Raw genomic sequence first — 15852 nt, 5'->3', positions numbered from 1 at the left:
AAAATATTTCACCACTAAATATTATAGTATATAATTTGGTATATGGAGCATTACATATTTGTTTCATTCCTATATACAATTGGACAAAAAATATATAAGTGTATCTCCCAATCATATCCACATGCATATTCTGGAAAGCAAAAGTGTGATAATGACCGATATTTTTTTGTATGGACAAAACGCCCTCCAAGCTTTCAGGGTATTTTTAGTGTAAAATTAGACTGAAAAGGGAAAAGTATAAAAAATGTGATTATCCCTTAGTACATGGACTATCCACAATATTTTTAAAGTTCAAGGACCATTGGCGTGCAAAAGGTATAGTTTAGGAACAATTTGCGTAGTTCACTCTTATAATAAAATGTGAGTAAGATAAGTTGGTGGAACGTGAGGTGTACTTACCATTCATGGTAAAAGTGAAATATGACTCTTAAGTTTTTTTTTTAAAATAAACTCTTATAGAAAGGAGGAAATTACAACTGATGTGTAGAGAGCTCGAACTCGGCACCTCTTACAAAAATGTCTAAGCTCATTGTCTCTAGGACAATGGCTTTGGACAAATAGGACTCTTAAGTTGGATATGAATGAAAATGATAAAACCGGACTCTTAAGTTGGGACGGAAAAAGTAGTATTAAATAAGAATTTCAGACTGTACTCATGGTAGATACATTAACTAATTAAATTCAATGACATGTTTATTTAATTAATGAATGTTGAAAATTTTAAATCTAAAAAGATAAATTTAAATTGATTACATTCATAAAAGGTTGTTAGAAAAAAAATTTTATTGTAGTTATATGACGATAATAATTGCTATACACCATCAGTTTACAAATACAAATACTACGAATAATCCCCCATCCCCATTAGGAGTTCTATTCATGCACAAGTTTTAAGAAAGGTTAAAAAAAAGATTAGAATTCGATACAAATGTCAAAAGTGGAGCAGGGAACAGACACCAATTCTAGTTTGAGTAATGAATAATGTGGTCCCCACCCGACAGTGACTGGACAATCGCGAGTGCAAACGACGCGCTAGAGAGACGATGTGGACGCGCGCGTGGCTATTCGACAAAAGATTTACGGGCTGAGTAAAAAGTCAGGGACCATTAATTAAATCACGGGCAGCGCCACGCCCACGCACCACGCGGGCAGTCCCTAACGCCGTCATTCTAAGCCACTAACGCCGTCTCGTTCAAGTTGTCGCCAATAGCTCCGAGCCAGCTTGGTTCGGATACCACCAATATTTTGAAAAAGAAACACAGCTGAGCCTGCCTGACACCAAAGCCAAAATACCAAAAACCTAATATTGAAATAAAGGAGGAGAGAGAAAGACCGTAAACAAAATAATTTTACAAATAGAGAGTGTGTGATTGTCTTTTTTCTCTAGAGAGAGAAACAGCTGGAGCTTGAAGGAATCTCGGGAAAGATGGGGCCGGTCGTGAAGAAGAAGAAGAAGAAAGGGAGACCGGCGAAGGCAGATCCCAAACAGACGGAACGCGACCTGCGCCGGAGCCACCGCCGCCGCAGTGTGAAGTACGTCTTCGACCTAGACGACTACTTCGACGAGGACGAAGTGTTCGCGGACGAAGAGGACCAGCGGCGGAGGGAGAAGAAGCTGAAGCACCTGCTCAAGCTCCAAAGTGGCGGAGAGCCGGAGCCGACTAATCGGCGCGTGCAGCAGGCGTCGTGCTCCTCCGACGAGGAGCCGTCGAAGAAGCGGAAAATCGGCGAAGAAATAGACGAGGATGTGGATGACAGAAATGAATATGATGATGAAGACGAAGAAGAGGTGATTTATGAGTTTATAATTGTTTCGATCTGGAAGTGAAGTGGGGCGAAATATGGCAAATTTTGAGTAGGCGAAGTTATTGGGGATTCAAATGAAGCGGAATTGGATTCATTTATAGATGCATTTATTAATTTATTAATTGTTGAGGGAATCCAGCTCAGATTTTTCTAATTGGGCAGGAAGGGGATTCTGTTGTATGTATAGGCGGGTGGGATGTTGTTTGTGTTGATGTATGTGTATGTATATGTATATGTAACGGTCGGGTCAACTGTCAAAAATCTAACCCCCACAGAATCTGATCTCTCCCTTTCTCTCTCCTCTCTCTATCTCTAGGCAGAATGTATTGTATTGTGTTGTGTTGTACGCACACTCATGTTCCCACTTAGTCACGCATGTTGTCTGCCTTCGTTTTCTGATAGGCACGCCGACTTTCGAGGGGAATGATAGATAGGAGTAGCATTTATTAAGTTATGTTTATTTATTGGTGGCTTTTCTTTCTTCTTCACAGGTTAGAGATACAAGGCCACAACTCAAAGCAGAGGACACACAACCAGGTGTGTTTTTCTGTCTCCTTGGCTCACGAGCTAGCTTCCTTATTTGAATTTGTTGTTGAATTGGGATGGTGCAGGCTCGCCCTGTGAGCTGCCGCTGCCTGATAAGAAGACATTGGAGTTGATTTTGGACAAGTTGCAGAGGTATGCTGCTACTTCTTTATGAATTGGATGGTGAAAAAGGATTGCATAATGGTGTATCTTTGTAATGTTTAATGCCTCTCCTTTTTCCATTTCTTGTGCAGGAAAGATATTTATGGTGTTTATGCAGAACCAGTTGATCCGGAAGAGGTAAGCCTGAGGTTTTGTTCAGGGGTGTTTTGGCAATGCGGTGTGCTTCCTTGAGATTCTAAATCAGGTTGGTTCATTGTGTAGCTTCCAGATTACTTTGACGTGATAGATCATCCAATGGATTTCGCTACTGTGAGGAACAATCTACGAAATGGATTATATGCAACTTTCAAGCAATTTGAGGTTAGATCTGTCCGCCCCTTTCTGTTGTCTGCTTATTTTTAATCTCCCTTTGTTTCAATTTCAAAAAGGGGCATGTTTGTATTTATTCTTCTGGAGAATTCCATGTTATTTTTGCCTTTTGCCTTCTGTTAGGAAAGGTATGATCAACATTTATTGTGTTTGATTTTGCCAAACATATAGTATTGTCTTGTCTTGGCTTCTTTTAATCCGTATCATTTAATTGTACATCTGAATTTCATACCGTTTGTTAGGTGTTCTGTTAGCTGAGCTGAAATCTGCACCCTTACTTTCACACACATACCTTTTAGTAGTAGAGTTATTATGGCTCTACTGCAGCTCTTTGGCTTCTCTATACAGTAGAGCTGATGTCTCAGTTATATCTTTAGCCTATCTGCATCTGTTAAAAAGTGTGCGCTTTCCTTGTGAGGGCTGATTTGTTTCTCAATCGTCATTTGAAGATGAGAAGTTTGATAAAAGATAAACTTTGCTAGTATATCAAGTTTCTTTGTTAACTGTCTTTTCTTTTGTTATATGTTTGCTAAAACTTTTGAAGTGCTGTGCTACTGCTTATTGTCTCGAATAGAGAGATTTGAAAATAATTTTTGAAACTTTAGATATGTGATAATGGGTAACTTATTCTGTGTCCTGACAACTAGCTTTTGTTTGTAATACATAATGCTTATGCGACTTATCTCTGTAAATATTAAAATAACAATTTGCAATATTCTTAATGTTATATGAGCATGGCCTCTTTATTATGCGTTAGTTTTCTCTCTCTGCATGTCTGTGTATCTGATCTTTTCTGAATTTCTCATCTTGCTGGATGCTTTGGCTGTTTTCCTGAACGTTATTTATGAATATAGCATTTTTCATGTGCTACCGAAGTTTCTAAACTGACTGTATTCTTGCTTGTTCGGTCATTTATTTTCACTTGCAGATAAAATCCTAACAAGTTAACTTCTTTGTGTTATATTTTCTTTCTTGGCATCTTCAGCTTGAAAGATAATTCCTTCTTGCATTTTCTGTCACCTATCCTAGTAGTTAGCATTGCTAGAATGTTTTTTGTTATTTTTCTGCTATAACTTCATTATACATGTTTCCAAATTTGCAACCTTTTTCGTGGCCTGACTTAAGATATTTTTTCTGTTTTGTAGAGTGATGTTTTCCTCATTTGTTCAAATGCAATGCAGTATAATGCACCGGATACCATATATCACAAACAGGTAAAGGCCGGCATTGCCTCTTTTAAAGATCATTCATTATACCATTTTATTACTGTTAAGTAATATCTATTCATTTGAAAAGGCACGCACCATTCAAGAGTTGGCAAAAAGGAAATTTCACAAGATAAGGCTTACTTTTGAGCGCAATGACAAACCTGAACAGAGATCAAGATCTGGCTCTCTTTCAAAAAAGCAAATCAAAAGGCCTTTGATCCGGACAGGGAAAGAACCTGTTGGCTCTGATTTTTCATCAGGAGCTACTCTTGCAACAGCTGGTGATGTTCAGAATGTTACCAGTGTTGTGTCTGAGAAAGCTGGTTGTATAGATCGGCTTGTTGAAGGAAGTTCTTTCTTTAATGACAACAATTTGGACAAAGGGGAAGACTTGCTGTCTGGTACCTCCTGAATCTAATCGACATGTTTATCTGCTGTATTATCAGCACGGATAGTGTATTTTTATGGATCCCTTTATATGTACAATTGTACTGCTTTCACATTTTTCATGTCATTAAGGGCAGCCTGGGAATAGAACCGATAATCTGAGCATATGATTTCCATTTTCAGCATAAGTTTTCTTGTTTGTGCTGTATTTGCTGACTACTTGTTTATCTTCTTCTCATAGGAAGGGTCCTCCCATCTCGATTTGGTAGGAGATCAACATTTGTACAAGAGGAAAATCGTCATGTGACATATAACGTATCACAAGATGAAAATCGCCGTGCGACATATAACATATCATTGTCTCAGCCTATGGACTGCTCGGAATCTATATTCTCAACGTTTGATGGTGAAACCAAGCATCTGATACCTGTATGAATCTCAAGGGTTTATATTTCACTTTTTGTCATCAAGTATATAAGTTTTTGTTACATTAACTGGTATTGTTTTTGGTTATCCAGGTAGGGCTTTATTCCGATCATGCATATGCTAGAAGCCTGTCTCGATTTGCTGCAACTCTTGGATCTGTTGCCTGGAAAGTTGCTTCTAAAAGAATAGAACAAGCACTACCTCAGGGATTCAAATTTGGTCAGGGTTGGGTCGGGGAGTATGAGCCACTTCCAACTCCAGTATTGATGCTGGAAAATTGCAGTGTGAAGGAACCACCATTTTTCACGAAAGTACAGCCAGTTGTCGAACCTAGGAACTTTAACCAGGTGCCTTTAATCTCGAATGCTTCCAAGGAAATCCCAGGTAATTTTCCTTTCTTTGAACAAAAGCTGTCATTTCTTGGTCCCGCTGGAATCAGATCGCCTGCTCCTATCATCACGGCTCAACCAATCAGAGGGAGTATATCAGAGACAAAGCAGTCATTCTTTCTGTCTCCTGGTATTAGACCTAGTGGTTCTCATAATCTCGGCTACGTTAATCAAAATTTACAATCCAGAAATCTGCTTGAATTAGACAAAAAGGCTCAGAAGCAGGTTCAGTCAAACAGTCCACGTGCACTAAGTAGAACTGCCACCGGTTCTGTTGGCAGCAGGCAGTTTCCTAGGAGGTCGGAAGTGGAAGCTTCTAGGTCTGTTGATTCCTCTCCAAAGAACATGCATTTTTTGCAATCCGGATCTTCTAAACAGCCCGATCATAGTAATGGTGTTACTTTTGGAGGATTTCCTAATGGAAGAGTCAACAGTAATAAGGTTGATGGTAATACAGTGATTAGTTCGTCTGGTGAGTCGACAAAACCACCTAGCTATTATCCCCATGAACAGGGTCAGGGTCTCAGCGACCCAGTTCAGTTGATGAGAATGTTGGCAGATCACAATCAACAAAAATCCTCAAATAAGTCATCAGGCGATGCTCCTCAAGTTTTAACATCACAACCATCCTTGGGCAGCAGCGGGTGGAACGACAATGATCCAAATAATGCAGCTATGGCTGCTGCACGTGCATGGATGTCTGTAGGGGCAGCAGGGCTAAGGCCAGTTACTGAAAATGTCAACCCAAACAAGAACCACATGTATGGTGATCCAATCTACAACCCTTCTCGGAATATCCAGCCAGAGATCCGTGGAGAATTTCCTTCTTCCGGAATGCAAGTTCGGCCAGACAAGAACAGTGCTCCAATGCACACGTTTGTACCACAAGGGCCAATACCAATGCTAGTAGGGAACCAAATACAGTTTCAGAACCAGCGAATGATGTTTCCACAGCTGGCTCCTGCTGACTTGTCTCGGTTCCAACTGCAGTCTCCCTGGTACAATGTGAGCCCGCAGATGCATTCAAGACAGAAGCAGGAATCACAATCACTTCCTCCTGACTTGAACATTGGTTTCCAATCATCGGGGTCACCAGGAAGGCCGTCTTCAGGCGTTCTGGTAGATTCTCAGCAGCCTGATTTGGCTCTCCAACTCTGAGAGCAACTGCATTGTTAGTCTTGGTTCGCAACTCTGCACGCGCCTTTGGGAAATTTTGTTTAGGATCATATGTCGGGTGCAACAGAGCCCATGTTCGACATCTGTTGCGAGTTATCCAGTGATTCAGTTTAGGTGTAGAGTAGATAAAAGCTAAGAAGAAAATGGTGGGAGGCTAGTTTATGTGTAAGCAGTGGGGTTCATTTTGTGTTAGAAATGTATTTAGAAGGTATTGTATTCTAGTGGGGAGCTGAAGGAATCAGCATTTTAGCTGTGAGATTATTTGAAGAGAATAATTTAGTGTTTGCAGCTTCGGACGTTATGGTTGGTGAAATGGGAGGAGTCAAGGTTTTTACCTTAGTTCTTTGGGGTTCATTCAATTAGAATTTAGAGATTTGTAATTTTCACACCACCATATTTTGAGAAAATATTCAGTAGTTCATCCACAGGGGCCGTTTTTTACACCTTCCTTTCGAAATCTATACTACACTATGAATTGACAGTAATTCACCATGCATGCAGGTATTATTTGCAAGGAAAAATTAGCTATGTTGAGAAAAAAAAAAAGAAAAAGGCAGGATTCTGCCCATGACCAAGTAAACAACTCAGCATAACCAATTCATTAGATAGCTTTGGGAGTTGAATGAGACAGAAATGGAACAGTCCAAATTGGATACTGAATTGACAATAAAATGGCATATATAATTGCCATGCTCTAGAATAATTTTATTTAAATTTGGACAGCAATTAGCAAAGGGAACTTCAAGCTTTCACTTGTTCTAATTTTCTTTCAGAATCACTCGGGGGCAAGCATAAGAAGTGAGGGTACATGCATCTATTGTGATAGCATCTTCATCCATTTAACCTTACAATTGAATGTCTAAAATACATGTACTATAGAACGTGACATATATAGCTCCAAGTAAAGCTATAAATCACAGGAAGAATTTCACTGTTGTATCTCATTTCAGACTCTTTACCCCAAGTAGCATTGAGATAATCACTACAGTTCTTCTACACAGAAGATGATCCAACACCTTTTTTCAATCTAAAAACAGACAATAGTTTACAACTTACTTAAATTCCTACCTCAGCAAAACAATATAGCTGTAAGATCCTCTATAACTTACCTTAACTCCCTACCTCAGCAAAACAATAGAACTGTAAAAGTAGAGGATGTTATGAAAGTACACTGAAAACCTGAAGTGAATGAGGAGATGCAAAAGGTACATCACTTCTCCAAAGTATGAATCTCGAAAGAATGATGGACAAACTCATAATAGTGACATTAAGAAGAGCCAAACCATTATCCATCAAATCAATCTGAATCCCTAAGGAACTCTGCTCCTGCAATAATCTCCAACAAGTCGCCAGTGATCTTTGCCTGCCTTTCACGATTCAAAGCCATTGAAAGGGACTTCTTCAACTCCACCGCGTTATCAGTAGCATTACTCATTGCATTCATCCTAGAAGCCAGTTCACTGGCAAATGACTCCTGCAATGCCCTCAAGATCTGGCTATTCAAATACAGAGGCATCAGCGCGTCAAGAATCTGCGCAGGATCCTGCTCGAACTCATAAACAGGCACCATTCCCTTCTTCTTCTTCACTGTCACGTGATCCCTCTTGACTGCCAACTTCCCTCCCTTGGTAGTCAGTCGAAAGAACTCGTCATCCCCTACATCGATACTCCTCCCATTGACATCCCTAACTTCCCCCTCCGCGGACAGAGGAAGCAGAGTATGCACAACCGGATCAGACTTGATCAACGAAACGAATTTGGTATACAAAAGCTCAACTTTATCAACTTCCTCACACAGAAACAATGAAAAAATATAATCAGCAATCACTTGAGCTTCTTTAGTTGTGGGGAAGCTCTGCCCCTCAACAAACCTATCCACTTTCACATCATCCCTCCTTCTAAAATAGGCATTCCCCTTTTTCCCAACGCTGATCAAAGTGCAATCCAGCCCTTGATTCCTCAATTCCTCCATCCGCAGCTCGGCCTTCTTCAATATGGCGTTGTTGAAACCCCCGCAAAGCCCCCTCTCGCCGGTGACGACAATTAGGGCAACACTCCTGACGGGCCTAACGGCCGTTAACGGGACTTCCACGTCATCCAATTGGCACTGCTCGTTGATGCTGTAGAGCATTTCCACGAGGGATTCGGCAAAGGGGCGGCCGTTGATGACGGCCTCCTGAGCTCTCCGCACCTTCGCCGCCGCTACGAGCTTCATTGCTTCGGTGACTTTTTGCGTGCTCTTCACCGTCTCGATTCTCTCCCGAATTTGACGGAGTCCGCATTGAATCGATGGGAGGCTTGGGGTATTAGAGGTTCGAGAGAGGGGAAGGCGGAGAAGTGGAAAGGGGTTGAGGTGAGAGTGGAAGGATATTGAAGCGCAGTTGTTGGGGGAGAGAGGCTTCGACGAGATAAGAGATGACATCTTATCGATTTTTCTCTTCAACTTGTTAGAGAGGGTTGATTTTTCTATAATGAGCTTTGATCGGAAAAGCAGAGAAATAGTCCATAGGAGGAGAAGAAGAAGAAGCAAATGAGTTGTTGATGAGTGATTATTCCGGCGACGATATTGCTCCGGATAGAATCGGCGCCGGAGTCGGGGAGAATGAGGTTGGTGGAACAAGAAAACCGGTTCTAGCCGCAGATCCGGTTTATTTAAAGGGCGTGGTCGGTGCACTTGTTAAAAAATATTTAAATGGCTAGCCAAAAATATTGAATTTGAATCTATCTTTAAATTTAAATTTATTTATTTATTAACAAATGAAGAATTTTATGCTTAGTCATCTGATCATGTAAATTTTTTTGACTCATTATAAATCAAACCACAATTATGTCACATAGGAGTACAATGATACCATTATTCATACACAGACTAATTGAGAAATTGAATCATGGAAAAGTTTAACTAACACAAGAAAATACTACTAGGGCTAGGGTGATGTTCGGTTTGCTAGATAAAATCAATGTTTTTAAGTCGGTGAATCGAACCGCGTCGCCATAGGACCGATATATCGACTCAGTCGATATATCGGTCGACTTAGTCGATATATCGATAGTAAGTCGGGCGACTCACCAGACAAGTCGTCCAGGTCCCTCAAGACCGATATATATCGATATATCGGGCGACTTGCCCTTTTACACATATAAAATATGCAATATATACTTCAAATTACAACAGGAAAAAACACAGCATCATATTGTTCAATGATTTAGTCATGTTCAACGATTTGCATGATAACAACTAACAAGCAATTAAGCAAACTCAAAGCACAACATCATCCACTTGGAAAGCCCCTGCAGCTGAACCTCCACCACCCTCTTCATGATCTTCGTAATCAGATCCACTCTCATCTCCCATTTCATCATCCTCTTCACTTGACACTTCATCTTCAACTGGAATTGCAGTTGTCCTAGGTTGCTTAGTCCTTTTACTTGCAGCAGCAGCAGCATGTACCGGAACTAGAGTTCATCCTGAATGAGGAGAGGCGGCGGATGAGGCAGGCCGGAGGCGTGTCCAGGAGAGGCGGCGGCGTTCTTCAGTTTCTGGAGGTGGAGGGAGCGTCGGCGGCGGTTGCAGTTCTGGAGGAGGAGGACGTGGGGAGGGGGTGTGGGGGATGTATAAAGAAACCCTAATGGGCTGAATAGACACCTACCTGTCCGCCTGGCCCAATCTGGAGTGAAGCCCATTAAGTCGTCCTCGACTCGATCAGGCGACTAATCGGTCGAGTCGCGCGATATATCGAACGACTCGAATGTTAGTCGCCTAAGTCGCATCTGGGTGTGTATCGACCCTTGGCCTACCGATACAGGCGATATATCGCGATATATCGCGATATATCGGACGACTTACAAACATTGGATAAAATAATATCAATATACAATCTATGATTGAGTCATGAGATTATTTTAGTCATATGGGGTTAGCTATGACTAATTATCCCATGATTATCCATCTAGGATTGAATTGTGAGATTGAATCCCATGAACCTAACACACTACATATTTAATCCAGGATATAATCTTGCAAACCGAACATGCCCCTAGTAGTACTACTATTAGAGGATGTTTGGTTTACAAGATTGTATCCCGAGATTAAATTTATAACGTGTTTGGTTCACGGGATTCAATCACACAACTCAATACTAGATGAACAATTAAGGGCATTAGCAATGAAGCGCCCTAAGGCGCGCCACGTCAGCAGTTTTATCCTCCTACCTCCCCACCTGCTAAAGCGCGCCACGTCATCCTTTTTTTTATATTTACAAAATCCATACGAATTTAAAAAAAATAATACATTAAAATACGAATTTCATAAACTTCATTTCATTTAATAAAAATTAATACATTACAATGCGAATTAAAAAAAAACGCAAACTCAGCTACGGCGGTTACGAGCCCACACTTCTTCAATCATGTCACTCATGAGCTGTGCATGCTCCTGTTGGTTGCGCATTGAGGCCTGTCTAGATAGAACCTCTTCGAAGCCTAACGGTAACCCTCTATCGGGTGTGTCGGTCGATGTGCCGGAAGAGCTAGATACACGGTCGTCTTCATTCCAGTCGGTGATGCTTCCGCCTTCACTCTCGACTATCATGTTGTGCATGATTATGCACGCATATATGACATCGGCGATGACTTCCTTGTACCAGAAACGAGCCGGCCCTTTCACAATTGCCCACCGTGATTGGAGCACCCCAAATGCCCGCTCGACATCCTTCCGCGCCGCCTCCTGCTTTTGCGCAAATAAAACCCTCTTCTCACCAATTGAGCAGCTGACCGTCTGGCCACCGTGGGTAGATGCCATCGGCCAAGTAGTGCCCCATATGGTATTGACGTCTGTTGGCAGTGAACTCGATGGCCGGGCCGTTGCCGTTACATTGGTCGGTGAAGAGGGTGGACGAGTTGAGGACGTTGATGTCGTTGTTCGACCCGGCTACGCCGAAGTAAGCATGCCAGATCCAGAGCCGATGGTCAGCGACGACTTCGAGGATCATCGTCGGGTAGCTGCCCTTGTATCCACTTGTGAATTGGCCTCTCCACGCCGTCGGACAATTCTTCCACTCCCAGTGCATACAGTCGATGCTCCCGAGCATCCCGGGAAACCCGTGCGCCCTCTCGTGCATCTGCATCAGACCATGGCAATCAGTGGTTGTCGGCTTGCGCAAATATGTGTCGCCATAGGCCTCTACTATCCCCCGACAAAAGCTCTTCAGACACTCGCGGCCTGTAGTCTCCCCACAGTGGAGGTACTCGTCAAAAATGTCCGTCGTGGTGCCGTATGCCAACTGACGAATAGCAGTCGTGCACTTTTGCAATGGTGTAAGGCCGGGTTTCCCGATGCCGTCCTCCCGAAACGTGAAGTATTCATCACGTGAAGACAATGTACGAACAATGTTGAGAAAAAGGTACCTCGACATTCTAAATCGGCGGCGGAAAACAGTCGGGCCCCATCGCGGTTGATCGGCAAAATAATCTTCAACCAGACGTCTGTGAGCTTCCTGGTGGTCGCGTCGGACATACGACCTATGTCGAATAGGCCAATGGACTTGCTCAGCCGCAGCTGCCGCGGCCGCGGCCGCCGCCTCCTTCTCGCGCTGCATTTGCGCATAGCATGCCGCCATGGCCTCTTCAACGGCTGCATCTAATGCTTCGTCAAGCGAACCACCGGATTCAGACGAACTAGAACTTTTAGTGTCGTCGCCGAGATTCATTTTGGTTGGATGTAGAGAGAGAATATGTAAAGAGATAGTCGATATGTTCGTATGCACAACTGAGAAACGAGATTTAAATAGAAAATCAAAACCGCGTGCCATCGTCCGAGTCGATCGTCCGCGACCTCCACAATGGGGCGGACGATGACCATCGTCCGCGGCCATCGTCCGCGACAGCCGCAATGGGGCGGACGATGGCGCGGATGATGGCCATCGTCCGCGCTATCCTCCGCGACCGAAGTATAGGGCGCGACTATCGTCCGCGCCCTATGGCACGCACCCGCAATGGGTGCGGACGATGCATGGCGCGGACGATGCGCGCCATCGTCCGCCCATTGCGGATGCTCTAAGGGATGATTAATCATAGCTAACCCCCTTCAACTAAAATAATCTGACAACTCAATCCTAGGTTATATCTTGATACTATTTTATTTAGGAAACCGAACACCATCCTAATCTAGTGTAGCTATTTTGTTCTGAACTTCCGACCAATCAATCTCATATTTTACCAATCATTAAATTAATTACTGTTACGAGTATACGATGAATATGATGATAGCTTCCTAGAATCTTTCTTCTTTCTCCCTCTCCCTAGGAATAATTTCTCAAATCATATGTAGGTGAAGTTTTAAGAATTTAAGAAAACTTTAATGCCCATAATTATTTTAAATTTTTATATTTACAATATTGCATTTTAATGCTTAATTAATCTAATATCCACTTTTCGGGTACAAATAAATGAAAATGATTTCAACTTGTTAATTTATATAAGGATGAATGACAATTCTGAACTATGCACTCAATTTTCATGAACTTATATTAAATCAATGGCGTGTGTCAAGTAGTATATACACGTAGACATTTTTTTTCAATTATAAAAATTTTAACACGAACATAGCAACTAAAAATGGCTAACCAAAGAAATTACCACTTATTTTGCGATCCAATTTACTTGTTTTGTGAGCATGATTCTAACTTTATGGTATTTTATTCTTCTAAAATTACTTTGTCTCGAATATTAATCCCTGCAATTTAAAGCAAATTCTTGTAGCTTTATGCCAATTTGATTGCGACCAAATTGAGAATTTTCCATTATCTTACTCTCATCAATAAGTAATTCTCATATCCGTGGAGTGGGAATTTACTATTCCAAATTTGAACGCCACTGACATAATATAAATTTACTCTTTTTTACTACAATTTCGTTAAAAAAACCATATCTTTTGAAAGCTCGATTATATTTTGCATCACGAGATCATAATGAAAGTTCCAACTTGCACCATTAAGATACAATTTGAGCATATATGTATTAATATGAAATTGGTCCCATTCCAATTAAATTATGATGCATTGTAGTACTCCCTCTGTCCCATTTAAGATGACTCATTTCGTTTTTCACACGTGTTTTAGAAAAATCATAATAAATAGTTAAATTGGAGAAAAAGTAAAGTAAGAGAAAGAATAATGTAGAAGAGAGTCTCTTCCATATTATTCTCTCACTTAATTTACTTTCCTTTCACTTTAAATATTTATTATGATTTTTATAAAATATATGCGAAAAAATGAAATGGGTCATCTTAACTGGGACTGGGACGGAGGGAGTACTACCTAACTTATTTAAATTGTATAAGTAAATTATGCTAGCCGACCATATTACATCTCATCTCATCACACTAATATCTGAGTAGTTAAAGTATAGCGCGTTACAATAAAAAAATAAAATAAAAAAATACGAAAGCGTGATGAAATCTCTCTTATTTAGTCCAAGAGCGTGGAATCTAAGCTATTCGTTATACCAATCCAGCCAGATCAAACGGGTTAACCATTGTCAGATCAAATCCTTAACCCTAGTTAACTTTTTCTCCCATTTATTTTTTATCTTTTAAATTTATTGTGTGGCTATGCACCGCCTCTATTTCCTCTATAAATTGACTCATACCCAGACACAATTCCTTCATCAATTTCTACTCACGAAATCATCTCGTAAATCGTAAGGTCTCTCTCTCTGCTATCATTCGTTCCGATCCAAAATGGATTTGACAGTTTTTATCTTTCAATTGTAAAATTGTCGTGATCATGCTGTTTTCGTGATTTGTGATCCGAAGTCAAATTTCCAATTTCTGGTGGTGATTTAGCTTGTGGAAATTTATTGGTATACGATTTTGAATTAGTTTACTTTGATTCAGCTGTATCTGTTACGGATTTCCTGAAGGCAGAATGATTTTTTGTTGTTGAAATTATTCCTAATCCTTTTATCTTTAAATTGGACGCGATCGTCCTTTTGCCTTTTGATTGTGCTTGCGCAAGTCAAAATTAGGGTTTATTCTTGAAATCGGACGTGATCATCTTTTTTGAATCAATATTAGGGTTTTTCTTACTGAAATTGGTCCTCTGTCTTTGCAATTGTTGATTGGTGTTGATGATTGGCAGGCAATCGGATCCCGGTTCGAAAGTAAAAATCCAACAAGGTTGATGGTTGAGGTAGACATTACAATTCCATCTGCTTTTGACCCATTTGCTGAGGCCAAGGACTCGGGGACCAAGGAATATGTGCATATACGCATCCAGCAGAGGAATGGCAAGAAAAGCTTGACGACAGTGCAGGGGCTGAAAAAGGAATTCAGCTACGAGAAGATTCTGAAGGATCTGAAGAAGGAGTTTTGCTGCAACGGCAACGTGGTCCAGGACAAGGAGCTGGGCAAGGTCATTCAGCTGCAGGGCGATCAGCGCAAGAATGTCTCGCACTTCTTGACCACTGCTGGCCTCGTCAAGAAAGATCAGATCAAGATTCATGGCTTCTAAGCCTTAGATTTTGAAGCTGCTCATGTTTTATTGTGGTTTTTTTTATTTGCTACTCTCCCTTGATGATCATACTCTATGGGGTGTTTGCTAAATTGTAATATCTGTGTTTGGTATTTATCTAATAATATAAGTTCTACTTGTTTACAATTAACTACCAAGATGTTGTTTGTCAGATTTTACTTGATCACTCGTTTACTGAGAAACCATCACTCAAGCTAAAATGTGTTTTTTGAGTTTCGAAACAATATTTAGTTTCTTGTTTATAAAGTTTAGAAGAAAGTAAATTACTACTACTACTACTTTTCTATGTGCAAATGAGGCGCATTTTTTTTATGTATATGTCATTTTCGTAATATGTTCAAGGATTTTCTGGAACCTTCATATTATAATTGGTGATTGAAGGGCATTTTAGATTAAAAAATCTAAAAAAATGCAAAAGTGATCATACTAGTTATTTAGTGACGCGTGACGGTATTTTCAAATATTGATTGTCGCAAAAAATATTATACTACTAGCAAAGTAAAAGAAGTGAAAAGTATAGTTATCTCCTTCTTTGAGAAGTGTTTTCGATCAATCATTTTCGCTTGAATTCACAAATGGGCCATAATTCCATTCATCTTAGGAAAAAGATAGGTGCATGCCACGTTAGTGTAGGTACAACCGTACAAAAGGGAAGCAAAATGAGGATGAAGGCAAACCAACAAGTTGTGTTTTTCCTATTTGATGAGACTGAATGTGTGGCGATGAGACTGAATGTGTGGCGATGAGACATGTTTCCACTGCCTCATTAGCCATTCATTATTTATGCACTCAACGTAGAATATATGCTTACAACTTGGAAGCTACCTCCCCGACCTATCTGTCAATTCTACCATGTCTTAGTCAATTGTTTATTTGAAAATCTCGTCGAAATAGGAGCTGATTACTTAATTC

General features: G+C 40.7%; 3 protein-coding genes across 5 annotated transcripts; 2 read left to right on the top strand and 1 right to left on the bottom strand.

Annotated features, from left to right (window-relative positions):
• The first annotated feature begins 832 nt into the window (after window positions 1-832).
• LOC121804625 lies at window positions 833-6834 on the top strand. Its single transcript, XM_042204233.1, has 9 exons — window positions 833-1789; window positions 2298-2343; window positions 2418-2484; window positions 2586-2631; window positions 2716-2814; window positions 3969-4037; window positions 4120-4432; window positions 4660-4847; window positions 4937-6834. Exons 1-9 carry the CDS (start codon window positions 1427-1429, stop codon window positions 6389-6391), a joined length of 2646 nt encoding a protein of 881 aa, XP_042060167.1. The 5' UTR covers window positions 833-1426; the 3' UTR covers window positions 6392-6834.
• A 501-nt stretch (window positions 6835-7335) lies between these two features.
• LOC121805946 (ATP synthase gamma chain 2, chloroplastic-like) lies at window positions 7336-9060 on the bottom strand. Its single transcript, XM_042205997.1, has one exon. It carries the CDS (start codon window positions 8829-8831, stop codon window positions 7707-7709), a length of 1125 nt encoding a protein of 374 aa, XP_042061931.1. The 5' UTR covers window positions 8832-9060; the 3' UTR covers window positions 7336-7706.
• A 4897-nt stretch (window positions 9061-13957) lies between these two features.
• On the top strand, window positions 13958-15070 carry LOC121804624 (protein translation factor SUI1 homolog 1-like). 3 transcript variants are annotated; one of them, XM_042204231.1, is made up of 2 exons: window positions 13958-14107; window positions 14548-15070. In XM_042204231.1, the coding sequence occupies exon 2, from the start codon at window positions 14590-14592 to the stop codon at window positions 14917-14919; it is 330 nt and encodes a 109-aa protein (XP_042060165.1). In that variant the 5' UTR covers window positions 13958-14107; window positions 14548-14589; the 3' UTR covers window positions 14920-15070. The 3 variants fall into 3 exon arrangements, with proteins under 3 accessions (XP_042060165.1, XP_042060164.1, XP_042060166.1); XM_042204230.1 differs by having other exon boundaries at window positions 13972-14112; XM_042204232.1 differs by lacking the exon at window positions 13958-14107 and adding an exon at window positions 14119-14269.
• Window positions 15071-15852: the final 782 nt, after the last annotated feature.

This window comes from Salvia splendens, chromosome 5 (genome assembly GCF_004379255.2).
Source record: "Salvia splendens isolate huo1 chromosome 5, SspV2, whole genome shotgun sequence".
NCBI lineage: Eukaryota > Viridiplantae > Streptophyta > Magnoliopsida > Lamiales > Lamiaceae > Salvia > Salvia splendens.
This window is presented reverse-complemented; position numbering and strand designations above follow the sequence as displayed.